The 10,636-nt window shown below is 41.4% G+C and overlaps 1 protein-coding gene across 2 annotated transcripts in view; it reads left to right on the top strand.

The window, feature by feature from the left end:
• The first annotated feature begins 5,257 nt into the window (after positions 1–5,257).
• The window catches only part of LOC110490709 (zinc finger protein 250), a 38,376-nt gene continuing 32,997 nt past the window's right edge, over positions 5,258–10,636 (top strand). Inside the window, exons 1-2 of one of the 2 annotated variants that reach the window (XM_036945211.1) lie at positions 5,258–5,568; positions 6,738–7,986. In XM_036945211.1, coding sequence (XP_036801106.1) covers positions 5,403–5,568; positions 6,738–7,966 — 1,395 coding nt within the window. In that variant the 5' untranslated portion in view covers positions 5,258–5,402 and the 3' untranslated portion in view covers positions 7,967–7,986. Of the gene's footprint in view, positions 5,569–6,737; positions 10,175–10,636 lie in introns of those variants that run through there. The other variant, XM_021564168.2, reaches the window with a different exon arrangement.

Here is a 10,636-nt window from a genome sequence, read left to right as displayed (position 1 = left end):
AACACTGTGGATGATAACCCTGGTACATAAATCATGGAAACAGGGTTGAACACTGTGGATGATAACCCTGGTACATAAATCATGGAAACAGGGATGAACACTATGGATGATAGCCCTGGTACATAAATCATGGAAACAAGGCTGAAAACTATGGATGATAGCCCTGGTACATAAATCATGGAAACAGGGATGAACACTATGGATGATAACCCTGGTACATAAATCATGGAAACAGGGATGAACACTGTGGATGATAACCCTGGTACATACATCATGGAAACAGGGATGAACACTGTGGATGATAACCCTGGTACATAAATCATGGAAACAGGGTTGAACACTGTGGATGATAACCCTGGTACATAAATCATGGAAACAGGGATGAACACTGTGGATGATAGCCCTGGTACATAAATCATGGAAACAAGGCTGAAAACTATGGATGATAGCCCTGGTACAGAAATCATGGAAACAGGGATGAACACTATGGATGATAGCCCTGGTACATAAATCATGGAAACAAGGCTGAAAACTATGGATGATAGCCCTGGTACATAAATCATGGAAACAGGGATGAACACTATGGATGATAGCCCTGGTACATAAATCATGGAAACAGGGATGAACACTATGGATGATAGCCCTGGTACATAAATCATGGAAACAGGGCTGAACACTGTGGATGATAACCCTGGTACATAAATCATGGAAACTGGGGATGCAGACTTGAGTCCTGCTGTTGATACTCAAACGGTTAGCTTCATGCTACACTGTTGGCTGGACAGTCACACACACACGCATGTGTCAGTGTTACTTCAGTCCTTCACCCCAACCTGGGCTCGAACCAGGGACTCTCCAAAAACATCAACAACTGCCTCCCACAAAGCATCTTTACCTTCACAAAAGCCACGGCCCACGCAGAGCAAAGGAAACAACTACTTCAAGATATCAGATAGAGTAAAATCACCAACGTCAGGCCATTGCATTGGTTTTATTAGTCCTGATTCCTGTCACTAATCAATATGGCTATTTAAGCTCTGAATATCAACTACCCAACTTGATCAGGAGTTATCACCAGTCATTTTGCAAGGTGTTTACACAGGGGGAAATGCAGAAGCATTTTGTTTTCCGCTGTGACATTTTATTTACAGATACAGATAGCTTGTCAAAAATGTACAGATACAAACTTGAAACTACTGATCTTGACAATAGGATGAAACTCCCATGATTGGCCATTCCATATTGTCCATATTGGGATGAAACTCCCACAATGGGATGAAACTCCCATGATTTTCCATTCCATATTGTCCATATTGGGATGAAACTCCCACAATGGGATGAAACTCCCATGATTTTCCATTCCATATTGTCCATATTGGGATGAAACTCCCACAATGGGATGAAACTCCCATGATTGTCCATTCCATATTGTCCATTTTGGGATGAAACTCCCACAATGGGATGAAACTCCCATGATTGTCCATTCCATATTGTCCATTTTGGGATGAAACTCCCACAATGGGATGAAACTCCCATGATTGTCCATTCCATATTGTCCATATTGGGATGAAACTCCCACAATGGGATGAAACTCCCATGATTGTCCATTCCATATTGTCCATATTGGGATGAAACTCCCAAAATGGGATGAAACTCCCATGATTGTCCATTCCATATTGTCCATTTTGGGATGAAACTCCCACAATGGGATGAAACTCCCATGATTGTCCATTCCATATTGTCCATATTGGGATGAAACTCCCACAATGGGATGAAACTCCCATGATTATTCATTCCATATTGTCCATATTGGGATGAAACTCCCACAATGGGATGAAACTCCCATGATTTTCCATTCCATATTGTCCATATTGGGATGAAACTCCCACAATGGGATGAAACTCCCATGATTTTCCATTCCATATTGTCCATATTGGGATGAAACTCCCACAATGGGATGAAACTCCCATGATTGTCCATTCCATATTGTCCATTTTGGGATGAAACTCCCACAATGGGATGAAACTCCCATGATTATTCATTCCATATTGTCCATTTTACTTTGACTTGTCCTGTGTTTAGGATATGTTGTTTGTTAACATGATAACTCATTTTTTATTTGATTGGTTTAAATTTAAGTAAAGCTATTTGATTGGTTTAAATGTAAGTAAAGCTATTTGATTGGTTTAAATTTAAGTAAAGCTATTTGATTGGAGAAACCTGCATGATGTAAAAAGTGTCCGTCTCATTACATTGTCATACATTTTCTCTCCAGCCTGTAGGCTACAGAAAAGGCCACATACTCTTTCTACCATATCCTGAACTCAGCAAAAAAAGAAACATCCCCTCACTGTCAACTGCGTTTATTTTCAGAAAACTTAACACGTGTAAATACAGTATTTGTATGAACATAACAAGATGCAACAACTGAGACATAAACTGAACAAGTTCCACAGACATGTGACTAACAGAAATGGAATAATGTGTCCCTGAACAAAGGGGGGGTCAAAATCAAAAGTAACACTCAGTATCTGGTGTGGCCACCAGCTGCATTAAGTACTGCAGAACATCTCCTCTTCATGGACTGCACCAGATGTGCCAGTTCTTGCTGTGAGATGTTACTATTTTTCCTATTTTTCCAACTTAATTGAGGAAAATAAGAACAATCCAAAATGTATTTTTGATACTGTCGCAAAGCTAACTAAAAAGCAGCATTCCCCAAGAGAGGATGGCTTTCACTTCAGCAGGGATAAATTCATTAACTTCTTTGAGGAAAAGATCATGATCATTAGAAAGCAAATGATGGACTCCTCCTTAAATCTGCGTATTCCTCCAAAGCTCAGTTGTCCTGAGTCTGCACAACACTGCCAGGACCTAGGATCAAGGGAGGCACTCAAGTGTTTTAGTACTATATCTCTTGACAAAATGATGAAAATAATCATTGCCTCTAAACCTTCAAGCTGCATACTGGACCTTATTCCAACTAAACTACTGAAAGAGCTGCTTCCTGTGCTTGGCCCTCCTTTGTTGAACTCTTGAAAATTTTGGAAAAAGCTGTTGCACAGCAAGTCACTGTCTTCCTGAAGACAAACAACGTATACGAAACGCTTCAGTCTAATTTTAGACCCCATCATAGCACTGAGACTGCACTTGTGAAGGTGGTAAATTACCTTTTAATGGCATCAGACCAAGGCTCTGCATCTGTCCTCGTGCTCCTAAACCTTAGTGCTGCTTTTGATAGCATCTATCAGCACATTCTTTTGGAGAGATTGGAAACCCAAATTGGTCTACACGGACAAGTTCTGGCCTGGTTTAGATCTTATCTGTCGGAAAGATATCAGTGTGTCTCTGTGGATGGTTTGTCCTCTGACAAATCAACTTTAACTGTTGGTGTTACTCAAGGCTCCATTTTAGGACCACTATTGTTTTCACTACATATTTTACCTCTTGGTGATGTCATTCGGAAACATAATGTTAATTTTCACTGCTATGCGGACGACACACAGCTGTACATTTTGATGAAACATGGTGAAGGCCCAAAATTGCCTCCCCTGGAAGCCTGGGTTTCAGACATTTATTTATTTTATTTCACCTTTATTTAACCAGGTAGGCAAGTTGAGAACAAGTTCTCATTTACAATTGCGACCTGGCCAAGATAAAGCACAGCAGTTCGACACATACAACGACACAGAGTTACACATAAGGAAGTGGATGGCGGCAAATGTTCTACTTTTAAACTCGGACAAAACAGAGATGCTAGTTCTAGGTCCCAAGAAACAAAGAGATCTTCTGTTGAATCTGACAATTAATCTTGATGGTTCTACAGTCGTCTCAAATAAAACTGTGAAGGACCTCAGCATTACTCTGGACCCAGATCTCTCTTTTGATGAGTATATCAATACTGTTTCAAGGACAGCTTTTTTTCCATCTACAGTTGTGGCCCAAAGTTTTGAGAATGACACAAATATGAATTTTCACAAAGTCTGCTGCCTCAGTTTGTGTGATGGCAATTTGCATATACTCCAGAATGTTATGAAGAGTGGTCAGATGAATTGTAATTAATTGCAAAGTCCCTCTTTGCCATGCAAATGAACTGAATCACAAAAAAAACATTTCCAATGCATTTCAGCCCTGCCACAAAAGGACATCATGTCAGTGATTCTCTCGTTAACACAGGTGTTAGTGTTGATGAGGACAAGGCTGGAGATGCTGATTGAGTTCGAATAACAGACTGGAAGCTTCAAACGGAGGGTGGTGCTTAGAATCATTGTTCTTCCTCTGTCAACCATGCTTACCTGCAAGGAAACATGTGCTGTCATCATTGCTTTGTACAAAAAGGACTTCACAGGCAAGGATATTACTGCCAGTAAGATTGCACCCAAATCAACCATTTATCAGATCATCAAGAACTTCAAGGAGAGCGGTTCAATTGTTGTGAAGAAGGCTTCAGGGCGCCCAAGAAAGGCCAGCAAGCGCCAGTACCATCTTCTAAAGTTGATTCAGCTGCGGGGTCGGGGCACCACCAGTACAGATCATGCTTAGGCAGGTGTGAGCGCATCTGCATGCACAGTGAGGCGAAGACTTTTGGAGGATGACCTGGTGTCAAGAACAGCAGCAAAGAAGCCACTTCTCTCCAGGAAAAACATCAGGGACAGACTGATATTCTGCAAAAGGTACAGGGATTGGACTGCTGAGGACTGGGGTAAAGTCATTTTCTCTGATTAATCCCCTTTCCGATTGATTGGGGCATCCGTGAGCGCTACCATCAGTCCTGTGTCATGCCAACAGTAAAGCATCCTGAGACCATTCATGTGTGGGGTTGTTTCTCAGCCAAGGGAGTGGGCTCACTCACAATAAAAGCCTTTGACACGTATGAAATGCTTGTAATTATACATCAGTATTCCATAGTGACATCTGACAAAAATATCTAAAGACGCTGAAGCAGCAGAATTTGTGAAAATTAATATTTGTGTCATTCTCAAAACTTTTTCCATGACTGTAGTTATATATTTCCGTCAGTGGGAGCTGGTGGGTGGAGCTATAGGAGACTATAGGAGATTATAGATTATATAGGAGATTGATTGTATATTATATAGGAGATTGATTGATTGGGTGATTGTAATGGCTGGAATGGAATAAATGATACCGTTACAATCCGTCCTCCTGTAGCTCCTCCCACCAGCCTCCACTGATTGCCATTATCATTGGTCTGTAGCGTGTAGTAAAAAACCCATCCACACGGTGATGCTGTGGCGTTTGTTTGGGCTCGCCACCAGCTGACAAAAACGAAAAGACAACGCGGAAGTAAAACTTCAAGCGGGTTTGTTTTGTTCTTGCCCACCATTCTTTCCTCGTGGACGAAGCCATACTAGCTGAATACCCAACTCTCCGTCGACAGAAACATGTCTAAACTACAATTGTTTCGTGTGTTTTTAAATGAGCGTTTAACAGCGGCAGCTGTGGAGATTTTCGGGGCAGTTGAAGAAACGGTAGCGGACTACCAGGAGGAGAATGATCGGCTACGGAGACTGCTGCGGGTCACACCGGAGATAAAACGATGCAGAATAGGTTCGTATGTAGATCTACTGATAGCTAGCAGATCTGCTCAATAAATAAACTGTTTAGGGGTTCAGTGATTATCATTTCAATATGCCTTATTAACTGTTACCACAGTTTCTAAACCCTGAGGCCCAACATCGTCAGACTTCCGGGAACGCTTGCGAAGCAAGACTCGGCAGACCAGACCAGGGTTTGAGAAGTCAATGAGAGAAGTGAAATATTCCTCCTTGGTTGTTCATTTTCTCGATTTCTAAAGGCACAACCTAGATTCAAACGAATGTTTTAAGTAGGTGAACATGTCATTACTACAACCTTATGAAAGTGACAAACTGACACGTTTTGATTTTCGTCAAAAACAAGTTTATATCTAAGAGTTGATGGCTTGCACATGCGCAGTTCTGCGGGAGACTAATGTTGACATTCTCACCTGGGGTGTGCTCAGTTCGCTTGAACCGGATGAAGTGTTTCTGCGAATTAGATTAGCTAGCTAACGTCGTCATGACATTGCCCTACAGGCGTGATCTGGGATTTCTATTGGAGAATCCGTTTCTACATATCTTCCTACCTAACTCTTTTTCTAATACCATTGCTAAAACACATTCTCATTTAAAACCAGTAAATCATTCCACTTTATAAATTAACTTGTATTATTTTTTACATTAGAAATAAATAGCTTATTATCTAACGTTTATTGATAAGTAATTGAAGTAGATTCTAGTTGATCAATTATTTAATAAAGATTTTTTTGTTAACTTGAATCTACTTCCCCAGAGCCCTTAATTGAAACAATAATGAAGCGAGGTTACCCTGCCTCTGTTTTGGTAAAAGGTGATGATGAGCCTGGAGAAATGAAACCACTCTCAAATTCATAGACTGAGATATGGATGCAAGGACTGACCATCCATGATATCAACATTAAAATATAAGCTTGTTAACTCCAATATTTGTAAACAATGTAAATATAGCCACAAAAACATGGTTAAAACTATGTGTTCTGATGGGGGATGACAGTTGAACTAAGCTCATGAGGCATTTATACATTATATTCTTCAATAATCATTTATAAGTCAAAACAGTTATGTAGCAACTAAGGATTCTAGCTTTAACTTCTAATTGACCCCAACCCTGATGTCTAAAAGCTATATAGAGAACCTCTGCTCCTCTCTCCTTTCCTCCAGACTCCCTGCAACTCTCTGTCTCTGAGGAGGAGGTTATCCCTGATCAGTGGCACTGTGAGCAGGAGTGGAGCCCCAGTCTGGGGCAGGAGAACCCAGAGCTTCCACAGATTAAAGAGGAACAGGAAGAAATCAGGACCAGTCAGGACGAAGAGCAGCTTCAAGGGCTGGAGGCTGATATCATAGAGTTCAAATTCACTCCTTCCTGTGTGAAAAATGAATGTGATCAGGAGGACCCATTTCAGTCCTTGACTCTTCCCCAAACCCAGACTGTGGAGAACAGAGAGAGTGATCCTAAACAAGTGGATCTCACACCTTTTGTTACTGTGACCCACTTTAAGGGTCTCAACATTCCCTGTGACCCTCCAGACAATCAAAACAATGCCTCCAGCCACGGCTCAGCCGTAAGCAGCGACCCAGTAGGACTTGACAGCAGCCCACGATTGAATCCCAGCCCATCATTGGATCCAAACCCATCGATGGGGGAACACTGTTTCAAACCCAGCACCACGTCTAGAAAAACTCACCACTGCCGTGACTGTGGTGAAATGTTTGCTCTGAAAGCTGACCTGAAGAGTCATGTGACTCTCGCCATGCAGAGACCCAGCGAATGCCACGTCTGCAGAAAACACTACAACTCCAGCTGTAAACTGACGGCCCATGTCCGACTCTGTCGCGGTAGGAAACCCTGCACCAGCCCTGTTTGTAGCAAGACCTTCAAACTCAAAGCAGACCTGTCCAAGCACATGAGGATTCACACAGGGGAGAAATCATTTAGTTGTGGAGACTGTGGGAAGCGCTTCAATCGCAAGGGGAACCTTACTGATCATATTCCTATTCACACAGGAGAGAAAGCATTTAGCTGTGCTGACTGCGGAAAAAGATTCAGTCAGAAGGGGACCCTACGGAAGCATAGACTGACTCACACAGGAGAGAAACAATTTATCTGTAGAGACTGTGGGAAAAGCTTCTATCAGAGAGGGGACCTAAGTAGGCATATACGGACTCACACAGGAGAGAAACTTTTTATATGTGGTGACTGTGGGAAAAGCTTCAATTTGAAGGGGAACCTGAAGAAGCATGAACTGACTCACACAGAAGATAAACCATTTAGCTGTGGTGACTGTGGGAAAAGCTTCAATCACAAGTCTAACTTACTGACGCATGTTAAAAACATCCACAAAGGAGGAAAACAGGAGGAAATCTTAAAGAACTGTTTAGTCACAAGATGAGAATAAAAGGGCAGGATGTGGACAATACTCTGAGTACACGTTCATGGACTCACATCTATTGGTTGGTGGAGGACGACACGATGATACCTCTCCTAGGGACCTGCTCTCCATGCTTCAGGATTAAAGTTCCCCTGGTCTCTGATCTATTCTATTGGTAACCTGCTGTTTCTCTCCACAGTGTTCTCTGCTACTCTCTGATATAGTTCCTTTACATCTGTCTGGAGGGAGAGATAGAGGTCACAGAATGAGGTTCCTAGTCTCAACACTCTCCAAGAGGTCACAGAATGAGGTTCCTAGTCTCAACACTCTCCAAGAGGTCACAGAATGAGGTTTCTAGTCTCAACACTCTCCAAGAGGTCACAGAATGAGGTTCCTAGTCTCAACACTCTCCAAGAGGTCACAGAATGAGGTTCCTAGTCTCAACACTCTCCAAGAGGTCACAGAATGAGGTTCCTAGTCTCAACACTCTCCAAGAGGTCACAGAATGAGGTTCCTAGTCTCAACACTCTCCAAGAGGTCACAGAATGAGGTTCCTAGTCTCAACACTCTCCAAGAGGTCACAGAATGAGGTTCCTAGTCTCAACACTCTCCAAGAGGTCACAGAATGAGGTTCCTAGTCTCAACACTCTCCAAGAGGTCACAGAATGAGGTCCCTAGTCTCAACACTCTCCAAGAGGTCACAGAATGAGGTTCCTAGTCTCAACACTCTCCAAGAGGTCACAGAATGAGGTTCCTAGTCTCAACACTCTCCAAGAGGTCACAGAATGAGGTTCCTAGTCTCAACACTCTCCAAGAGGTCACAGAATGAGGTTCCTAGTCTCAACACTCTCCAAGAGGTCACAGAATGAGGTTCCTAGTCTCAACACTCTCCAAGAGGTCACAGAATGAGGTTCCTAGTCTCAACACTCTCCAAGAGGTCACAGAATGAGGTTCCTAGTCTCAACTCTCTCCAAGAGGTCACAGAATGAGGTTCCTAGTCTCAACACTCTCCAAGAGGTCACAGAATGAGGTTCCTAGTCTCAACACTCTCCAAGAGGTCACAGAATGAGGTTCCTAGTCTCAACACTCTCCAAGAGGTCACAGAATGAGGTTCCTAGTCTCAACACTCCAAGGCTTTCTAGAGGAAAATACCTTTCTAGAAGAAAATACCTCTGACAGTGTCACAGCTAACCCGTTTGTAAAATGGATAAAATCTCCTGCCAAATGGCATATACAATGGAGTCTGAACTGATTGACGTCCTTGATAAATATGAGCAATCATGACCTTATAAAATAAATAATTCAAATGCTGAGCTATTTTGTATGCTTAAAAAAATTGGGAAAGTATATTATTTTATATGAATACAAATGCTCATAGAAATATATTTTTTATCTCAAAAGAGTGGTGGTAAACATTGACACCCCTGAAGATTGTAATAAATAAAGTAGATGAAATACGACATCGAGCCTGTGACTCTATGAACTCTACAAAAGTTTGTTTTGGTTTCAGATTATTTTGTGCCCAGTAGAAATGAATGGTAAATAATGTATTGTCATTTTGGAGTCAGTTTTATTGCAATAAGAATACCTTTTGGGGGAAAATTGTATAAAATAATACCTTATAGCTCAGTATTTGAATGATTTATTTTATACATTATTGCTAATCTTTATCAAAGATAATTTGATAATTATTGTAGATCCCACTGTATTATGAACTCAGTGGCGACACTTCTGCTTTCCTACCACTAGATGGTGCTGTTTAGGATGTCTCCCCACTAGATTGCGCTGTTTAAGATGTGACTGCAGTATCTCAGTATATCAAACCTGTTAGTCATTTCATCTTGTTTTCCAGAGACCTATGAGGGCATAAACCATTACTAAACACATTGTATTACAACCAAACAGGCTTATACTAAACTGAACCAGACATGACTGACCTGGACTGACCCTGGGAATGAGGGAAGATGTTGTGTACTGTAGGGTCAGAGGTGACTGTAAATCAGGATTAGGTTCACAACACCAGGAGAGTCCAAGTAAACAGATGTGTGTTATCCAGATTGACCACAATGTGGAGGAGTGGGACTTTCACTGTATGCATTAGTCTACTACAATAGAACGAGGTGTAGATGAGGTATCTGCTTAAATGTTCTCAGAAAGAGGACATCTTTTAATTCTATACATACAGGCTTCTAGACTAATGCATGTTGAGTAAATAAAACTAAACACATGTTTGCTCCTCAGTGTCCCTCTGATTAAGAGGTGTCTGCATCACATCCTACTGCAGCAAAAGGAAATCTTAATTGTTAATGTATAACTTTATAAATGTTGTTTTAAGTTCTGAATCTAGAAAGACATGCCAAAATGCCCGCCGTCCTGTAATTCGATCATGATTACTAAGTTTAGATAGCTGGCCGTTAAACTAATTTACCAGTCTAAAAAAGGTTAGCTGACATAAGATAATTGAGTGACTGTCAGTGGCTGACATATCAAGAGAGAAACTGCTGATGCGCAACTACATTTCAATATTGCACCTTGTGTATTTTACCACATTAGATATTATAACGCCCAACAATTAGTGGAGACACAAACTGAATATTTTTTTTAATGATTTAACTGCTTACGGAAATTGATCTGAGGGCCTTCAAAAGGTTGGGTCACCAGTTAACCATCCCTGATATAGTACTATAAAAT

The sequence above is a fragment of the Oncorhynchus mykiss genome, chromosome 15 (genome assembly GCF_013265735.2).
Source record: "Oncorhynchus mykiss isolate Arlee chromosome 15, USDA_OmykA_1.1, whole genome shotgun sequence".
Taxonomy (NCBI): Eukaryota; Metazoa; Chordata; class Actinopteri; order Salmoniformes; family Salmonidae; genus Oncorhynchus; species Oncorhynchus mykiss.
The sequence above is the reverse complement of the archived record's forward strand: the minus strand, read 5'-3'. Positions and strand labels throughout refer to the sequence as shown.